Below are 21,195 nucleotides of genomic sequence, written 5' to 3'. Positions count from 1 at the left end.
AAATAGTTGCAATGAGTATGGTATGAAAATTAGCCTCCCGAAGACTAAATTGATGTCAGTCGGTAAGAAATTCAACAGAACTGGATATCAGATTGGTGATACAAAGCTGGAGCAGATACATCATTTCAAGAATTTAGGATTTGTGCTCTCCTAGGATGGTAATACAGTAAGTGAGTTTGAATCAAGGTGTACTGAGCTCGCAGTTGTGATCAACATTATTCTGTAAAAAGGAAATCAGCTCCCGGACGAAAGTATCCTTACATCTGTCTATTTTAGACCAATTCTGCTTTACGGGAGCGAAAGCTGGCTGGACTCAGGATATCTTAACCATTAGTAGCGAGAATGATTGCTGGTACAAACAGGTGGGAACAACGGCAGGAGGGCTCTCGGAAATAAGAGGTTAAGGTTAAGTTAGGAATGAACTCGATAGATGAAGCTGTACGCATACACGGCATTGGTAGTGGGGTCATGTGATGCGAATGGCGGAGGATAGGTTACCTAGGAGAATAATGGGCTCTGTTATGGAGGGTAAGAGAAGTAGAGGTAGACCAAGACGACGATTATTAGACTCATTTTCTAACTATTTAAAGATAAGAGGTATAAAACTAAATGAGGCCACAGCACTAGTTGCAAATTGAGTATTGTGACGACGTTTAGTAAATTCACAGACGCTTGCAGACTGAACGCTAAAGGGCATAACGGTCTATAATGATGATGTATGCATGTTTCTCTATCTCCTCTATTTCACCGGTTTTCATAAAGAACATGCATTCTGTGGCATGCAGACTATCTGGTTTGATTACTGTGTTGTAGTGTTTGATTTAAGTTTTCCTTGAGATTTTTTCTTACAAGTTGCTTTACGTCGCACCGACACACACGAGGATCTTGCGGTGACGATGGAATAATGATGATGATGATGCTGATTGTTGTTTTAAGGGGCCTAACATCGAAGGTCATCGGCCCCTATTGACGATGAATAGGAAAGAGCTAAGGGTGGGAGGGAAGTGGTAGTGGCCTTAATTAAGGTACATCTTTGGCGTTTGCTTCATGTCAAAATGGAAAACCGCGGAAAACCATCTTCTGGGCTGCCGACAGTGAGGTTTGAACCCACTATCTTGAATGCAAGCTCACAGCTGCGCACCCCCAACCGCGTGGTTTTCAGGGAAATGCTTTCTTTGTTTTCTAGTGGTGGGGAGAGGCAGCGTAGAGAGCATGGTTAGCGGTAAGTTTACAGAACGAAATTTTAGTTTACCATTGGAGCTCTTATTGAGCACACATTATTATTGTTATTAGCGTTGCATTCGTACACTTAATATTGAAAGTTATTTGTGTTAGCTGTCAGTGTGCTGACGTACATATTGGAAATGGATGTTTCTAGGTGAGATATTTTTACCAAAGAAGAAACCGCATGATTATAAATTTCTACATCGTTTCCGTGACGCTGTAATGTCTTCGTGACAACACATAACACTCCCAGCACGCGGCCGCAATCAATGCACAGCGTCATGAAGACACGTTGCGAAAAATTAGGTGCGCTGTGAAGATAAAACACAGGGTCATGTTATCGAACGCTACTACCCTTCTTCATGACAACGCCCACCCCACACTGCCAACTTTATGTGCAATACACTTCAGATATTTGGATGGGAAACATTTCAGTTGCCTCCCTACAGCCCGGATTTCACTCCATGTGATTTGCATGTCATTGGGGAATTGAAAAGAGACATTCTTGAAAATCAGATGACGATGTGTGTGACTGGGCACAGATATGGTTCATCGAGGGCTTGTTCAAGATTGCGACTAACCTCCTCATCATCCAGTGGGATAAATGTCTCAACAGTTCTTGATTACTTTTAGCACAATAATAATTATTAAATTAATGTCGTAATGGTCAACCTTTTCAATACTATAATATGCAATATTTTGAATGACTAAACTAGGGACTAGTTTCGGCCTTGGCTGGCCATCTTCAGCCTTAATGTAATACATCTAATAACAAAGCAAATATACAAACACACAGTTGACATTAATATTCATACAATTATATAAATATTAATGCAAGAAAGAGTCCGGATGATGAGCATACTCCAGATCCTAAGAATTTTGAGCCTAGTTTATTTTTCAAATTTTACACATAGTTCATCCCAGATTTTAATGTCAGTTGTGTGTTTGTACATTTGTTTCCCTAGATTAGTAATGTAATTCAAAATAGTTCATATTATAGTATTGAAAAGGTGGACCATTACGACATTAATTTAATAATTGTTATTGTGATCACAATACAATGCCGATCAAAACTATGAAGTTTATATCCTATGATTACTTTTAAGCTACGAAATGTTCTACAACATGTCGTGAAAGTTGGCTCGTTTACATTCGGCTACTCCTAAGAGATTAGAAAAAAGTTGGCGTTAGGCCGCAGGGTTTGAAGGGTTTCGTAGAGTTATTAATTAGAAATAAAAGACAAATATTATGTGGATAATACATTTTATTCACTAGAAAGTGGTACACTTGCAATGTGGGTAATAACTCTGCGTAGTATGAGTCTGTGATATGAGAAATAAGAGACATAATTACGAGTAAGTCCGATTCTGTGGTGTAGTGATTAGCGTGATTAGCTGCCTTCTCCGGAGGCCCGGGTTCGATTCCGGCACTGCCACGAAATTGAAAAGTGGTACGAAGGCTGGAACTGGGTCCACTCAGCATCGTGAAATCAACTGAAATAGAGGTGGGTTCGATTCCCATCTCAGCCATCCTCAAAGTAGTTTTCCCTGGTTTCCCACTTCTCCTCCAGGCAAATGCCGGGATGGTACCTAACTTAAGGCTTGCTTCCCTCTTGCTTGTCTACCCCTTCCAATCTTTCCATCCCCCATAGGACTCCTGTTCAGCATAGCAGTTGAACCCCCCCTTTGCGAGGTACTTGTCCTCCTCCCCAGTTGTATTCCGACCCAAATTCTCATGCTCCATGACACTGCCGTTGAGGCGGTAGAGGGAGTCCGAGGGAAAAACTAACCCTGGAGAGTAAACAGATTAAGAAGACGAAGAAGAAGAATTGCGAGAAAAAGTAAGATCAAGGAATGAATTTCCCAATGTGCTGGGATAGTTGCTCGGCACAACATTTAAATTAAGCCGATGTTTGAGGAAATCACTAACAAAGTCGTACGTGATGTAGATGCACCTTCCTTTAGTTCAACGTAGTTATTGTAAATGGTTTTCGCTGTTTCAGTTTTTTTTTTTTTTTTTTTTTTTTGCTATTGGCTTTACGTCGCACCGACACAGATATGTCTTATGGCGACGATGATACAGGAAAGGGCTAGGACTGGGAATGAAGCGGCCGTGGCCTTAATTAAGGTACAGCCCCAGCATTTGCCTGGTGAGAAAATGGGAAACCACGGAAAACCATCTTCAGGGCTGCCGACAGTGGGGTTCGAACCTACTATCTCCCGAATACTGGATACTGGCCGCACTTAAGCGACTGCAGCTATCGAGCTCGGTCTGTTTCAGTTTACCATAGTAACGCTTATTACGCTCTTTCCCTTTTATTTCATTTATTCCTTCACCATTCACTTTTCTTCTTCCAACTCTTTCTTTTGCACGTTATTTTTTACAATCCTAATCATTTTTTTCTTTTCCATTTTTCAATTTGTTATTTTATACAACTGACCACGATGTATTCACAACGACAGGTAACCTCCACTGAGCGCGCGAGTCACCACAGCGCCATCTTTTAACAGAGTATACGTGTGACGTCACACATTTAGCATAAATGTTGCCTTACTATGAAGAACTTCTTCATGAAAACCACGTTTCATATTTTCATAATTTTTTTCAGCAGGTAGCCTCCTCTTGTATCTGTCAATTGAGGCATTAAACATAATCGTACGTTAAAAACTCTCGGTGATTTACACGTTCTACCCAAACACTAAAAGCATCTTAACATTTTTCTTTCCATGCACCCGTTTTCGAGGGACGTAAGTCTACGTTAATAAACCAACCTTACGTTTCTAATACCTAAACAAATTGCACTTCCCGTGATCCTGGCCAGAGAGAAGGCGTTACCTTCTAGGTGGCCCGCCCCATGATATTAACAATCAAGTTAAACGAGAAGTTGCTTCGTTTGAGAACGTGATTGTTTCTCTTTCTGTCCAGGTGGAGAGCTACTGCACCACCTACAACCCAGACGTCTTCGTGGTGGTCTACTCTGTGGTCGACCGCAAGAGCCTCAAGGTCGCCGAGGATATCCTTCTCTTCCTGTGGAAAGGCGACTACGTGGCATCCAGAGGAGTGATTCTCGTGGGGAACAAGGCTGACCTGGAGAGGAAACGGGAGGTTCCTATGGCAGGTAATCCACAACACATTGCAATATACAATAGCATAGAATGGACAATTTGCGACAGAGAACTGCTTGTTGTAACCTTCTTCTGATGCGTACTATCTTGCGTTCTTTCCTGACAATGAGATTTTTTAATCAATATTCTCCACAGGAAGACAACACAATTCAATATCACTGATTAGAAATTCATCCTAAAAGCACAGCATTGTTGGTTAATTAATTATTTATTTAAATTTTTTCTCAATCGTTTGAGTTTGCCAAACTGACAAAGAATATCATAAAACACAAATTCAGTAATCTAAGTACAATTTCTTAACAAAGATATACAATAATTCTAATGATAATGTAAAGAAGACAGTCCTTAGTAACAAAGGTATATACAAGAAGCAAGATCAAATACTTTTTTTTGCTATTTGCTTTACGTCGCACCGACACAGATAGGTCTTATGGCGACGATGGGAAAGGAAAGGGCTAGGAGTGGGAAGGAAGCAGCCGTGGCCTTAATTAAGGTACAGCCCCAGCATTTGCCTGGTGTGAAAATGGGAAACCAGGGAAAACCATTTTCAGGGCTGCCGACAGTGGGGTTCGAACCTACTATCTCCCGAATACTGGATACTGGCCGCACTTAAGCGACTGCAGCTATCGAGCTCGGTAGATCAAATATTAAAAGAAAAATACTTTCAATAGGTTTAATTAAGAGGCTGGTGAATAGAGGTGATATCTCAACATCGATATCAAGACTTTCTGTATGCCCCAGTTCACGATGGTCTCATTCGGCATACCAAAGCGTCGTAAGTAGGTGAGCAATAGTTTAGTAATGGTGCCCATTGTACCCAGCATGAGCCCTATGATCTCAGAGACCTCAAGGTTGTACTTATTTAGGTAACACTGAATGGTTGGTGAATGATCTTATCTTTTCCCTCGTCGACTTCAACGGGGTGTTGTGCTGTTCCTTTCTAATGAGTTGTGAAGTATCAAGAAGAACTTTTTTTTGCTATTTGCTTTACGTCGCACCGACAAAGATAGGAATGGGAAGGAAGTGGCCGTGGCCTTAATTAAGGTACAGCCCCAGCATTTGCCCGGTGTGAAAATGGGAAACCATGGAAAACCATCTTCAAGGCCGTCGACAGTGGGATTCGAACCCACTATCTCCCGATTGCTGGATACTGGCCTCACTTAAGTGACTGCAGCTATCGAGCTCGGTAAGAAGAACTTTGGGATCGTTAATTTTACCTTATCCCTTTTATCTCTTGATGGCAGCCATCTCAGTTCAACAATTGCGTCCGTTCTCAGCAAGATGATAATGAAGAACATGAGCGTTGTTTGTCAGGGTTGGTGGTAGGAGAGTGGGGTGTGACGTGCCCTACCCCAGTAATTTTCCGTTTCATATCTCATGTAAATGTGTTCATTCTTCAACAATACTAAATGTAGTTTGGATGAACTACAGTAATAAAACGCGTAATGAAACGGATATATGTAGCACAAGGATTTCATGGTTCACAGTTTACTCGCGTTATATCCTACACCTGGTAAATCTACTGACGCTGATTCACCCACGTTTATTAATTCAACCGTCCGACTCGTTGGCTGAATGGTCAGCGTACTGGCCTTCAGTTCAGAGGGTCCCGGGTTCGATTCCCGGCCGGGTCGGGGATTTTAACCTTCATTGGTTAATTCCAATGGCCCGGGGGCTGGGTGTTTCTGCTGTCCCCAACATCCCTGCAACTCACACACCACACATAATACTATCCACCACCACTATAACACGCAGTTATCTACACATGGCACATGCCGCCCACCCTCATCGGAGGGTCTGCCTTACAAGGGCTGCACCCGGCTAGAAATAGCCACACGAAATTATTATTATTATTATTATTATTATTATTATTATTATTATTATTATTATTATTATTATTATTATTATTATTATTGTTACCGAGTTTTTGTGGTAGTTATGCGTGAAAGAAGGTGCGGGGTGGTGAACAGGTCTCAAGCTACTAAAGTAAAATTAATTTAAAATTTAACAAGGTTATATTTTCTTTTTTAAAACAAAGAAATAACAAGCATGGCAGGTACAAAGTAGCAAGTCCAAAGGGTAGTTACAATATTTACAAGATTTGGGCTTCGCGCCCTGACTCCACAATGCTAGGGCAATCAGCCCAGTTTTACCCCAAACACAAGTTTCAACAGAAGGGCAGAAAACCCCATTCATGCCTAGGAGCCCTTGCTCCAAATTACACAGAAAAGCCTCCACGAGGCGTACAACACTCAATTTTCAAAAGAGCCACTCGCTCTCAAATTTAAGCCTCTCCCAGGCCACACCAAACTCCACCTTCAAGTTGTCCTCAACGGACCTAAACACAGGGGTAGAATACCCAATCTACTGAGGTCTATAAAATGAAAAGAAGGTTAATTAAATGACCTCTAAGGTAACAATTTGAGAGGAGGCGAACTTGCACTCCTAATACACTTTGATAAAGACCTACTGGGCACTATGCCGTTAATACAAGGGCTAATCCCATACTAAAGAGGTGACTTAAGAAGAGAACAATTTGTTTTACGTTAACGAAGAATAGGTTGAGAAAAATAAGTTCACCTCAAAACAATATGAGTGGGAGCTCGAGAGGGTTAGCACTCTCTATCCCAGTATGTAGCTTTAAAAGAGAATATATGAAAGAGTAGTTACATTTAGGAAAAGGTTACATGGTGGAACGCTTAGAACCCGCCCCGAGAGTTAAACTGCTGAGCTAGCCAAGAAAAAAGGTTATTAATTGGCCATTACCTAGTTGTTGACCGCTGCCGAGGAAAGAGGCGCTTCCCGCCTCCTGCTATGTACTTTATACACTGAAAGATGGAACAGAAGTGGCCCGGAGACCCTAAAATCAGCAGTTTAAATACTCTCGCGGAAGGTTCTAGGCGTTAGGGGAATGAGAACACCCTCCCACGAGGATTTTATTGGTTCATCAATAAACCCCCTACACAATACTAAGAAGAAACACATAATTGGTGGAAAATTAATTTAAGAAATTCGGGATAGGCTAGATTAAAAACAAGGGGAAAAAAGGGGTTAATATTGCCAACTTAACCAATGACTGAAAAAAATTTAGCAAAGAACAAACATTTGAAATAAAAATTTCTCCAACAAAATAGTTCTTTGACTTCGCACTAGGGTGCACTATTGTTGATCTTTAGTAGTGTCCTCTAGAAGAGAAAGTTCACACTTCTTACTTCAAGCGAAACAAAAACACATCAAAAATGACACAGTTCAAAAACTCAAAATTTTCCACGTGGTGACATCTTCTGAGAAAGTAAAGAATTAATAGCGTAGATAAAGTTCAGACTTCCTCCAGCAGAGGAGTTTCAACTGGCGCAAATTTTAAATTAGCGGCGTGGAGGTGTACCGCCCGGTACAGACCTCCCCCCCTAAAAGTACCTCCAGGGGTGACACATGAAATCTGTTTGAAACAAGGTCCAAGTTATGCTGTGGATATGAAGATTGATTGCAGAAGCATTTATAAGATTTTCTTAATTTGGTTTGATTCAGTTTCAAAATTTGGTTGTTGCAGGTGAAGTAAAGTCTTTATATTTGTAGAAGTTGAATTTCTGAAGATAAACTTTTAATACTTAGAGGTGAAGAAAAATTTTGCAATTGCCGCCAAATATTGCTGTTGAATTCCCAAGTGTAGTCATTGCTTATCGTAACTGTCCATGTAGTTGATGTTGATTAAGTTGAATGGCCAGACCGGCCGTTGCAGCTTGCGTCCAAAAGGAGGCCGCTCGGACCCCTCAAGTACCCTGAGATACCGCTCGCCCGCACTATGAGGGGAGCAGAGGTGTTGAAACACGCCGCGCCCGCGGTGAACATATACAGGCTGCGGGCAAGTAGCAGGTCGTGCGCCGCGCATCAGCCTTGGCCGGGAGGAGAGCTCCGGCTCGCCGTACACCTGACGTCCTCGCTGGAGAAGAGGGGGCCCGTCCTCTGCCCCAGTTGCTGCACGGCGCCGCGCGGCTGCGGGGGCACTGAAACATTAAAGCTAGGCGGCAGAATTGTGTTGGACCATCATCTTTTTGAGGGCACAGGCTTGGTGAAGAGGTTGAGGGGTCAGCGGCGTGCAGGTGTCCATGGCATTTAATGTAATCAAGCCACAGTGTGTATAGCAGGAGACGGGAGCGTGGTAATGGCCATGGTAAGGACAAAATGGCAGTTTAACGGATCGGGGAAGGTTTTACAAAAAGCTTACATATAAGACAAAATATAATAGAAGGGGCAGAAAGCCTTAAAAGTGAAACTCAAAAAAAAAATAACCTTCATATTCCTTTCAAAATAATATGAAGCAAGTTAACACAGAAATTACACCGGTTTCACCTGGGACAGGTGAACTCTAAATATCCTCTCGGTGGCTGGGTTACTTAACAATAAGGTAACCGGCGTAAGGAAATCCAGAATAATGCATGGCCCATGGAATCTGGGGGCAAGCTTGCCCGCGGGAACAAAGTTCTTGACCATCACCTGGTCACCTACCTTCAAAGTGGTGGGTCTCCGTCCACGATCATACCTTTCCCTAACCTTTTCATGAGATACCTTAAGGTTGGCTTTAGCCTTCTTCCAAAGATCTTTAATATTATCTGGATCTATTGTCTCGGGTAGAATGTCACTCAGAGACCAGAGGTTAGAGAGCGGCGTGTTGGGAACAAATTTGAACATCAAAGAAGCTGGAGTAAATTTATGTGATTCATGAACCGCCGAATTCAAAGCAAAAGCTAACCAATGCAGGGACGTGTCCCACCTGGAATGATCTTCATGATGATAGGCAATAAGTGCGGACCTGAGATTACGATTAACCCGTTCAGCCAGAGATGGTTGAGGGTAATAAGCAGTAGTTACATGAGAGATGGATAAGTCAAAACAGAATTTACGAAATAAATTAGATGTAAAAGCCTTAGCATTATCAGATACAATATATTGGCACGGACCAAAAGAAGCAAAAATAGAATTTAAGCAAGTAATGGTAGACTGAGCGGTAGCCAGCTTAGTCGGAAATAACCAAGAAAATCTGGTAAAACCATCTACGCATACAAGGATGAACTTGTTGGCATTACCCTTTGACTGGGGGAAGGGTCCTACATAATCAATGTACAGGCGTTCCATGGGGCGTGACGCTTGATGGGAAGACAAAAGGCCTACCTTGGTGGACATGGTTGGTTTACTAATCAAACAGGATTTACAAGCCTTTACTAGTTCACGGATTTCACCGTCCATACCTTTCCAGATGAACATTTCACGAATCTTTTCACGGGTTTTAAAGATTCCAAGATGCCCTCCTAATGGGGTCTCATGATAATATTTGACGATCATAGGCACGAGAACAGCTGGAACGACAACCTTCATCATCTTGTCATGCCTCGATGGGCAACATAAAACACCATTCCTCAGAACATAAGGGACAACATGTTCCCCAGAAGAAAGGGTTTCCATTATCGGAGCCAGCGTCGGATCTTCACGTTGGTATTTCTCAATATCCCTAAAAAGCATGGGAGCATCAGTTAAGATGGTATTAACATCAGATAGTGTGGACTCGGAAGGTGATGAACTGTCGACCGGTACATGGATCTCAACGTCGTTTGAAAACATACGGCTGAGTCCATCAGCGACAATATTTTCGGTACCTCTGATATGTCTAACATCAAACTGGAAGGCAGAAATACGAATGGCCCAGCGGGCTATACGACCAGTACGACGCGGCCTACCTAAGACCCAGCTTAAGGCTTGATTATCTGTCTCCAGGTCGAATTTAACATGTTCCAGATAGAGACGGAACTTCTCTAAGGCGAATAAGACTGCCAAACCTTCGAGCTCATAGATGGAATACTTGGCTTCTTGAGCCGACAAAGTCCTAGATGCACAGGCGATGGGTCGCCTCCCTAGTTCAGTCTCTTGAAGAAGGACTGCCGCTACTGCTGACGACGACGCGTCGGTTTGGACGATGAATTTCTTCGAGAAATCAGGCATAGCAAGTACAGGGGCATTACAAAGAGCTAATTTAAGGTCTTCAAAAGCGGCTTGTTGAGAAGGTCCCCACTCGAATTTGATGCCTTTCCTACGAAGAAGGTTTAAGGGCGCCGCTCTATTAGCGAAGTTAGGAATAAACTTCCTGAAGAAATTCACCATACCAATGAACCTGGCGATACCTTTAATGTCCTTGGGAGGTTTAAAATCACGGATGGCCTGTGTTCTAGAATGATCGACTGCTACACCATCAGATGACACAATATGCCCTAGGAAAGACATAGAGGGCTTAGCAAAGGCGACCTTGGACAACTTAACAGTTAACCCAGCCTTACGAAGGCGATCGAGAACTTCTCGCAAATGATCTAGATGCTCTTCAAAAGTCTCTGAAAATACGACGACATCGTCCAAGTAGTGATATAAGTACTCAAATTTGATGTCGGAGAAGACCCTATCTAGTAGCCTAGTGAGTACAGCTGCTCCCGTGGGGAGCCCGAAAGGCACGCGGTTGTATTCGTATAAGTTCCAGTCCGTGGCAAACGCTGTAAGATGTTTAGACTCTTCGGCAAGGGGAATTTGATTATAGGCCTGATTCAAGTCCAAGATAGTAAAGAACTTGGCCTTACGAAACCATGAAAAGCAAGAATGAAGGTCAGGAAGGGGCACAGATTGCAACACCACCTTCCTATTGAGAGCCCTATAATCAATGACAGGCCTGAAGCCTCCTTGGGGTTTCGGAACTAAAAAAATAGGCGAAGAATACGCCGACTTAGAGGGCCTAATAATACCATCCTTCAACATTTGATCGATGATTTCTTTCAATGCCTTCATTTTAGGTGGAGATAGCCTATACGGTGGAAAACGGACAGGAATCGAATCCGTGACCTCAATTTTGTATTCGATCAGGTCAGTAACACCAAGAGTATCAGAAAACACCTCTGGAAACGACTGACACAGCTTACGAATACTATCAGCCTGCTCCTCAGGTAGATGTCTAAGATCTAACAACATCTCATCCTGGGTAGGCGAAATAGAAGAACATGATGCAGAATTACACTTTAATAAAGGGATGTTACAATTAGAGGCAAATTTGAAAGTGCAAGACCTACTCTGAAGGTCGAGCACAAGACCAGTGTGAAAAATAAAGTCCGCTCCCAATATAATGGGGCAAGACAAGAGCTTGGCCACAAACAATTTAACTTTCCATGTGAATTTAAAAATACGAATTTTGACCAATAAGGAACCTAGAATTTCTAATGGGGATGAATTAGCCGAAACATATTGAACAGGAGATGAGACATAGTCAGGGAGTTTACAAACAGACTTCAATTTAGAATACCACTCAGCCGAAATAATCGAACAAACACTGCCTGAATCTAAGAGAGCTGTTATAGGCTCGTTATTTAACTCAATCTTAAGAAAAGGAACCGGTGCGGGGGAATCCGCCGCAATCCTAAGACACTCTTTGGGACCTTCAAAAGATAAATTTGAAAATTGCTCGTTCCCTGAATTTACAACCTGTTTACTAGGGGCTGAGTCTCGGGAAGATGGATTAGTCGACTCAGCCGAAGCCACTAGTCACTTTTTATTATTGGCATAGGTAGAATTTGCACCAGAAGTTGAGCAGGAGGGGGTGCTAATCGAGTTTGGGCAATTCTTGGCGATATGTGAGAAAGCCCCACATTTAAAACAGCCTTGTGCTGAACCAGCTCCATTATTTGCCCTACTAGTTTTGACCAACGGACATTTATTGCGAAGATGGTCAGGCGACCCGCAAGCATAACATTTACGGGGTGTGACTGGTCGGCGCGGTGGAGGCCGAGTATTACTAAACGAAGGAGGGGGTTCTTTTGCCACACGCAAAGAGTCAGCGTACCTCACTCCTTCCGCTGAGACGGCCAACGCTTCAAGTTCAGAGAAAGTTTGCGGGCACGCCGCGAAACACAAATATGACCTATAAGATGGTGAAATGCCTTCTACAATAGCCTGTACAATCTGATCTTCAGGAAAATGAAGGGCAAACACCCTAGTATAAAACTTAATGTCTTGTATGAAATCAGCCAAGTTCTCATCCAAGCGCTGTACACGATAATAGTACTTCTGAATCAGAGATGACCTCGCGCGGGCGGGAATAAAATTTGCAAGCAAGTGTGCATGAAAATCTTCAATAGATGACTGTTCGGCTATGGCTCTTACTATTTTGTCAGAAAGAATACCAATTGCATAAGGATAGATGATTTGCAAAATTTGACATGGAGAAAGAGAAAACACAAGGGCATGATCCTGAAATTCAACCAGAAATCTTAAAAATGAAATTACTTCACTGGTGGTATTAACCGAAAACTTAGAGATACCTCTGAGCAACATTGCCAATGGATGAGGCAAGCTGCTAAACCCGGGTGACATAGTAGGTAAAGATTTCAATGGCAAGGTAGTTAATTCAGAACGGATGTTACTCAACGATGCACGGCGTTCAGACTCGTCCAATGGGGCAGAAGTTGTTTGAGCAGCAACGGTTATCCTATTGACTTCTCCCTTATGAGGCTCTTCCTCGCTACCTACATTCACCGTGACGGGTTGATCAGTTTTGGGAGGAACCTCCCCAGTTAACAATTGAGTGACCTTGCTAGATAATTCAGACATATTTTCAAGCAGCGTACTAGCTTCCTTCTTCTGAACGTCATTCAACTTCAGAGACAACAGATCATTAACTCTATTTGAAAAGTGATATAGCCTAGCTTGCACACGCTTAATTTGATTAGGAGAAGGATCATTTTCATCGAAAAAACTAACTACAGAAGCTAGCCCAGTAATATTCTCCGTGATCGTGGAAAGAGAGTCGTCAATTTCTTTCTCTCCCAAATTGGGGATGGAAATGGGCAAATCTAGGGACTCTCTAAGCTTGTTTGTGTCTACTGCAACCGTGCCTCCAGATTGTACATTTCTAATAGTCAATTCATAGATCAACTCCTCCTTGCGCAAATAGATAAGATGGAGAACATCGCGAGGGCCGGGCATGGTGACAGAACAATTTTGAAAAACTCAAAAAATTCCAGCAACTGGGAAAATAGTTAGAGATCGGAACAAAACAATGTTTAGCCGTCAAAAGGGGCTAAATTGAGACCCATTCAACCACGCTCTGCTACCACTTGTTACCGAGTTTTGTGGTAGTTATGCGTGAAAGAAGGTGCGGGGTGGTGAACAGGTCTCAAGCTACTAAAGTAAAATTAATTTAAAATTTAACAAGGTTATATTTTCTTTTTTAAAACAAAGAAATAACAAGCATGGCAGGTACAAAGTAGCAAGTCCAAAGGGTAGTTACAATATTTACAAGATTTGGGCTTCGCGCCCTGACTCCACAATGCTAGGGCAATCAGCCCAGTTTTACCCCAAACACAAGTTTCAACAGAAGGGCAGAAAACCCCATTCATGCCTAGGAGCCCTTGCTCCAAATTACACAGAAAAGCCTCCACGAGGCGTACAACACTCAATTTTCAAAAGAGCCACTCGCTCTCAAATTTAAGCCTCTCCCAGGCCACACCAAACTCCACCTTCAAGTTGTCCTCAACGGACCTAAACACAGGGGTAGAATACCCAATCTACTGAGGTCTATAAAATGAAAAGAAGGTTAATTAAATGACCTCTAAGGTAACAATTTGAGAGGAGGCGAACTTGCACTCCTAATACACTTTGATAAAGACCTACTGGGCACTATGCCGTTAATACAAGGGCTAATCCCATACTAAAGAGGTGACTTAAGAAGAGAACAATTTGTTTTACGTTAACGAAGAATAGGTTGAGAAAAATAAGTTCACCTCAAAACAATATGAGTGGGAGCTCGAGAGGGTTAGCACTCTCTATCCCAGTATGTAGCTTTAAAAGAGAATATATGAAAGAGTAGTTACATTTAGGAAAAGGTTACATGGTGGAACGCTTAGAACCCGCCCCGAGAGTTAAACTGCTGAGCTAGCCAAGAAAAAAGGTTATTAATTGGCCATTACCTAGTTGTTGACCGCTGCCGAGGAAAGAGGCGCTTCCCGCCTCCTGCTATGTACTTTATACACTGAAAGATGGAACAGAAGTGGCCCGGAGACCCTAAAATCAGCAGTTTAAATACTCTCGCGGAAGGTTCTAGGCGTTAGGGGAATGAGAACACCCTCCCACGAGGATTTTATTGGTTCATCAATAAACCCCCTACACAATACTAAGAAGAAACACATAATTGGTGGAAAATTAATTTAAGAAATTCGGGATAGGCTAGATTAAAAACAAGGGGAAAAAAGAGGTTAATATTGCCAACTTAACCAATGACTGAAAAAAAATTTAGCAAAGAACAAACATTTGAAATAAAAATTTCTCCAACAAAATAGTTCTTTGACTTCGCACTAGGGTGCACTATTGTTGATCTTCAGTAGTGTCCTCTAGAAGAGAAAGTTCACACTTCTTACTTCAAGCGAAACAAAAACACATCAAAAATGACACAGTTCAAAAACTCAAAATTTTCCACGTGGTGACATCTTCTGAGAAAGTAAAGAATTAATAGCGTAGATAAAGTTCAGACTTCCTCCAGCAGAGGAGTTTCAACTGGCGCAAATTTTAAATTAGTGGCGTGGAGGTGTACCGCCCGGTACAATTATTATTATCATGCGTAAACTTACTCGAAGAACTCTTTATGTCGTTAATAAGAAGCAACGATATTTTGTAACTATGCCAACATATCCCTTCGTATTTTCAATTCAATTCCTGCTATGTCCGGTCTTTTTCCATCCGAGTGTTTGGTTGTGGCATTTATTATTCCATCCTTTATAACAGGTTGGTTTTGAAATGCTTGAATAATGTGTACTTTTGGTAGTCGATTTGTCCTAGCTTGTATTATATTTCAATCCATTCATGTAAAGCTAAAATAAATAAAACATTGCATGTGTTGGAAGCAAAAAAAAACGAGTTGCTAATGGCAAGTGCCTCCCTATTGAATACAGATCGCTATAACAGTGTAGAGAGCTGCATACAAAGTGGAGAGCTTTACTACAAAATATTGACTCACCGGTCATAATACCGAGTTCCGTGATCGAACCAGGCGATACGTGATAGATGACGATGGTTTTGTTCGGCCAGAGACAATACCACAGTTTGTGACATCAGGTGACTGCACTTTTAACCGCAGTAGAAAATTTGTCTCGCCTCTCGGGAATGAATGTACTGTATGTGGTTAAGACAATATAAATGGTCCGTTATTGGAAATTATAAATTTTCCAGCTAACTCATTCCTGGTTGCCAGCGGTTCGCCCCCGTGTGCTAGGCTGGGCTCATCAGTTGGTACCTAGCACACCTACCAAGACGCATGGCGTGGTGGCTAACTAACTATTAATGCTTTCATTCGCCACCCTGAAGGGGTGAGGTGGGCCACCTGAAGGGTAACGCCCTCCCTCTGGCCGTGAGCTTGGGCGGGGTTGGGAAGATTTGTGAAAAGAAGGAGATGGGAAAATGCGATGTGAAGAATGTGGGATGTAAAAGGAACGGCCTCGTGGCTAAGGGGGATGTACTGTAGTGTTATGCAGAGTTTTTATTGTAGTAACAATACAGAGATTCAAAGAGATTTCATGATTACTAAGACACAGATATATGATCGTAGCGAAGGTTTATACTAAGGTGTTAAGGGTAAGGTGAGAGGCGAGGGTGGGAAACACAGAAGAGATGTGAATTAAAGATGTGTGGAGTAGGCGAAGTAGATCTGATGTAGGCGAAGTTGGGGAAGGAAAAGCACGGAGGTGTAGATGAGGTGAGTGGAAAGGAGGGGCTGGCCGGGGACGGTGACGTGGTGTGTTAGGTCGGGGGCATGTTTTGGGGAGGCGATCGAGACGGTTCGACCCGGTGGAAGCGGCCGTAGAGATGCGTGCCGTGGGTGATGAGTCGTTGAGCGGCGTCTTGAGTCGGGAGATGTAGGCGTACTAGAAATGTAGGTCCATGTTCGTTGTAAATCCTAAATGCTCGTCGTAGTGGTAGTCCTGCCAGGCGAAGTTCATGGGCTATTGCTGCTACAGGTATAGTGGGGTCCACGCCACACACGACGCAGCTATACATGGTAGAACGGTCAGGCGTTGACGGAGACGGTGGTGTACGTATTGCAGCTGCATGTTGGTCGGTGGTAGAGTCATCTGCGGGTGGCGGAGTGAAGGCGGATTGTTGGCTGGGGTGGTCAGGGGTGGGAAGGGTGGGGATAAGAGATGACATAATGGGGGGAGGATTGGACATAGCAGTGGTGGTGATGGGAGGATGAAAGGAGGTGTCAGTAAAAGAGGTGTGGATAGTAGGGGTTGTGGTGGTGACAAGGGTTGTGTGGAACGAACACGATGGTAGTAGTTGTGACGTGCCTTGAGGTGACGGTGTTGTGATGGGCAGCTCAAAGGCGTCTGCAAAGTAGCGAGGAGAAGGCGGCGCTGTGTAATAGTAGCCGGCGAAGGTCACACCGTGGGAAAGAAGTTTCTGGACGGCAGCTGCTGTGGAGATGTGAAGCAGGACCCGCCGTGTTGGAAGAAGATTGTCCTGGACCCGAGATGCATTCTCAGCTGGGTAACCTTGCATGCGAAGGTGGTTGAGTACATCTTGATCACCGTGGAGGCCACTGCGTAGGCTAATTGTAACCACCGGCAGTGCCAATGCACTATGAGAGACTTTGTCTCATTACCAAACATTGATGCCTGCTTGGCCATCAGATGACACAGATGTTGATTCCCATAGGGAATCTGAAATATTTGCTCCGAATGAGTACATTTATAATACCAATATAAATAGTCCGTTATTGGAGATTATAAATTTTCCAGTTAACTCATTCCTGGTTGCGTCTTGGTTGGTGTGCTAGGTACCAACTGATGAGCCCAGATTAGCACACGGGGGCGAAACGCTGGCAACCAGGAATGAGTTAGCTGGAAAATTTATAATGTCCAATAACGGACCATTTGTATTGGTATTATAAATATACTCATTCGGAGCAAATATTTCAGATTCCCTATGGGAATCAACATCTATATCATGTGGTTAAGACAAGCAGTAATAATTATTAAAAATTATTTATATTGTATATGTATTGTCTTCATTTACTAAAACGTTTGTTTACCTCTAAAAAACGACCCTTCTCTACGGTTAGCTGAGGTCCTACTGTACAGACAAAATCCTGTGAATGTTGGCCAGTTCAGTTCTTTACCCCGCAGAACCTGCTCACTCTACGGACCTCCACCAACGACCACTTCGCCATTTTGCAACTATCGCTGTGCCAAACTTCTGCGTTATTGACCTTTGCAGCTGTGTGCAGTCCATCGCAGTGACTACAAACTACCGGATACAGAAGTTGCAGTGACCTTCGTTCGTTGTGTCTGAGCAATGCAACAGGAAAATTCACTCTCTGCGTAGCTGAGACGGTAAATGATGGCAGTAGATTACTTTCCGGTAACTATTTTTACGGTTTTCAAAGACGCCGAGGTGCTGGAATTTTGTAGCTTAGGAGTTATGTTAAGCGCCAGTAATGCGTCCGAAACGTGGGTGGTGTATTTTAGCACCTTCCAATACCATCGGACTGAGCCGGGATCAAACCTGCCAACTTAGAATTAGGAAACCAGTACTCTGACATCTGAGCCACTCATACTCAGCCTGGCAAATAATACATAATGATTTCTCACAATAAGTACATTAATAAAAACTAGAAGTTCCAGAGTTGAAGACTGGTAGTTGATTATTTTATTTTACAAGTTCTCAGTATTGTATAGGGTAAATGCGAAAAGCAAGTATTTTTCGCCCAACTGGAAAAATATAATTCTCAATGTTTTAAAGCTTTGCACACAGTTAAGTACGTAATAATGAAAGAGCTGTTTTGAGGGAATCCGGTTGGAAACGTATTCATTGTTACGCATGCAGAAGTTACAAACTAGTGAATGGGCCTTCACTGCTCGAAAAACTGCAAACAGCTTACATAAACAAAAACTGATGCTGTTGTGCTAGTGATGGCAGCAAGGAAGGGAATTTGAGAAATATAACATCGGCTACAAAAAGTTTGAGCCAACAATGAGTATGATGTAGGGCATGTGTGGAAAAAGTAAAGTTTAGTTTTGGTAAGTATACCGGTATTTAAACTTCCGCACTTATTTCATGATGTAGAATTGTTTCAAAGTAAATTTGTTGTATTTTAAATTACAGATGTATTGGTTTTCTCTAATCATGGTTATTGATGCTTAATGCTAAATGTAGATTGATTGATTGATTGATTGATTGATTGATTGATTGATTGATTGATTGATTGATTGATTGATTGATTGATTGATTGATTGATTGATTGATTGATTGATTGATTGATTGATTGATTGATTGATTGATTGATTGATTGATTGATTGATTGATTGATTGATTGATTGATTGATTGATTGATTGATTGATTGATTGATTGATTGATTGATTGATTGATTGATTGATTGATTGATTGATTGATTGATTGATTGATTGATTGATTGATTGATTGATTGATTGATTGATTGATTGATTGATTGATTGATTGATTGATTGATTGATTGATTGATTGATTGATTGATTGATTGATTGATTGATTGATTGATTGATTGATTGATTGATTGATTGATTGATTGATTGATTGATTGATTGATTGATTGATTGATTGATTGATTGATTGATTGATTGATTGATTGATTGATTGATTGATAGTCGTTTCTTGAAAATAAATAATTCTAGACTTCTATTTAAAGGACGATAATTTTGGTGAATATCGGAGTATTTTTTGCGATACTAAATGTTAATTTTACTGCTAGGCATTGGTAACTCTGATCAAACATGTAATCGTCAGTGACTTCACCTTTAAAGGAATAATGTAATGATTGTTCAAACTAACCTTGATATTTCTTCGTGTATTAGTCCTTCAAAAGAGGCATTTATACATAGGTAAACAAGTTTCTGAATCTTGATGCTGTAAATTGGTAGTAAACAAAAGCCGCCCTCTTCGAGTATTCTTGGAAAGAAATGGAGAGATTTACTCGCCCAAAACAACAACAAAAATATCTCAATCACCCTTTCCGTATGGCTGGGTATTTTTAAGTATCCTCCTCTCCTATATTAGAAGTTTATATGCAGCTTATATATGCAAACATGGTGGCTCTTACAACCATACAAACGGACTGGGAAATTTTTTTAAAGTTTAATTTTGAGTTTCTTCATGGACTGCATCAGTTTAATAATGGTTGCTGTAGAAGCAATTGTTTGTTAATACCTGATTAAATGTATCCGGACACCCCTATGTAATGCGGAATTGAACTCTAGATGGCACGAGAGGCGGACTCGCCAATATAAAAAGAGGCAGGGAGCATCGCGTTGCCAGTAGAGAAGCTGTAATAGGAGAATGGGTCGGTCAGGAGAGCTCAGTGACTTCGAAAGTGGATGTCATCTTAGTAACAAAACCATCAGGAACATTTCAACCCTTCTGTTGACTGTTGATGTGACTGTGAAGTGGAAACGCGAAGGAACGACTGCATCTAAACCAAGACTAGGCAGACCGTCGAGCATTGCGGAGGGTGGTTGTAATAAGTCGCAAGAAATCACTCGTGAGTTCCAAAATGCTATCAGCAGTCCAGTCAGCACAGTGACTGTGCGTCGGGAGTTAAAAAGAATGGGGTGCAATGTAAGGTTGGGCACTATGTCCCTGTTTCGGTACACTGTGCCGGTGCACAGTTGTGTTCCGCTGTTCCGCAACACCGAGTGTCAATTGTTCCGAAACATTCTCAAGCGAGACTGAGATAGTGCCTCGTCATCCTGTCCGCAGCGCCACTATGCACTGCCTTTCGCCAAGGTCAGTCTAAGGAGGTCAAGACGCGAATGTTACTTATGCAGCCGCCATATTGAGTCTTTAAGTGAGCGTAACCAAAGGCAAGTGTATTCGAATTTAGAGGATTTAGGTACTAAATATTGAAATAAAAATAAACGAACAACTATTTTTCATGTAGAATTTAACTGGGCATCTATTGTCCATGTATATATAATTATATAACTCATAATAGACCTGAATACATTCACAGGTATTTGAATAGGAAGAGAATTAATGTAACAAAACTTTCATTGTTTGGGAAACACATATTTTTACAAGCTGTTTTACGTCGCACCGACACAGATAGGTCTTGTAGCGACGATGGCACAGGAAAGGCCTCGGAGTAGGAAGTAAGCGGCCATGGCCTTAATTGAGGCACAGTCCCAGCATTCGCCTGGTGTGAAAATGGGAAACCACGGAAAACCATCTTCAGGGCTGCCGACAGTGGGTTTCTAACCCACTATCTCCCGAATTCTGGATACTGGTCGCACTTAAGCGACTGCAGCTATCGACCTCGGTGTTTGGGAAACAAGAATCAGCAGAAGTGTTCATGTATGCTCTTTTTCTTCCATAAAACTTTGTCTTAGTGTGTTTCTTGTTAATATCATCTGTCAAAATACGTAACCTTATTGACAGAAACATAGAAATCTGTACGGTTATATTATGCATACATGAAATATTGAACTTAAAGTACTTAAAGACAGTTGTAGTAAATTACCTTTGACATTTACTTTATTAAGAAAGTAGTTACCGGCACTGCGTTTCTAAAAGGTTACATCAGCATGTTGACAAACATTGAATTTCTCTTGAGTTGAGTACTTTAAATTGTGTTTGCTAACTGTTGTTAACCATTCATGTGGTAAATTTGTTGGGTTCTGAGGCAAAATTACTCTCCATATATACAGTACAACGAGGGTTATGTTCTTAGCTACTCTAACTAGTCTATGAATAACCCATGCAGCTAAGTAGTACAAAGTGTTGGTGGTGGTTTGTTTTAAG

General features: G+C 41.9%; 1 protein-coding gene across 1 annotated transcript in view; it reads left to right on the top strand.

Annotated features, from left to right (window-relative positions):
* LOC136874923 (GTP-binding protein REM 1-like) overlaps window positions 1-21,195 on the top strand; it is a 336,448-nt gene that overhangs the window by 186,368 nt on the left and 128,885 nt on the right. Inside the window, exon 3 of the mRNA XM_067148634.2 lies at window positions 4,150-4,342. Within this exon, the coding sequence (XP_067004735.2) occupies window positions 4,150-4,342 (193 nt within the window). The remainder of the gene's footprint in view (window positions 1-4,149; window positions 4,343-21,195) is intronic.

This window comes from Anabrus simplex, chromosome 5 (assembly GCF_040414725.1).
Source record: "Anabrus simplex isolate iqAnaSimp1 chromosome 5, ASM4041472v1, whole genome shotgun sequence".
Lineage (NCBI taxonomy): Eukaryota > Metazoa > Arthropoda > Insecta > Orthoptera > Tettigoniidae > Anabrus > Anabrus simplex.
Note: the sequence above shows the minus strand (reverse complement) of the source record. Positions and strands in the feature narration are given on the sequence as shown.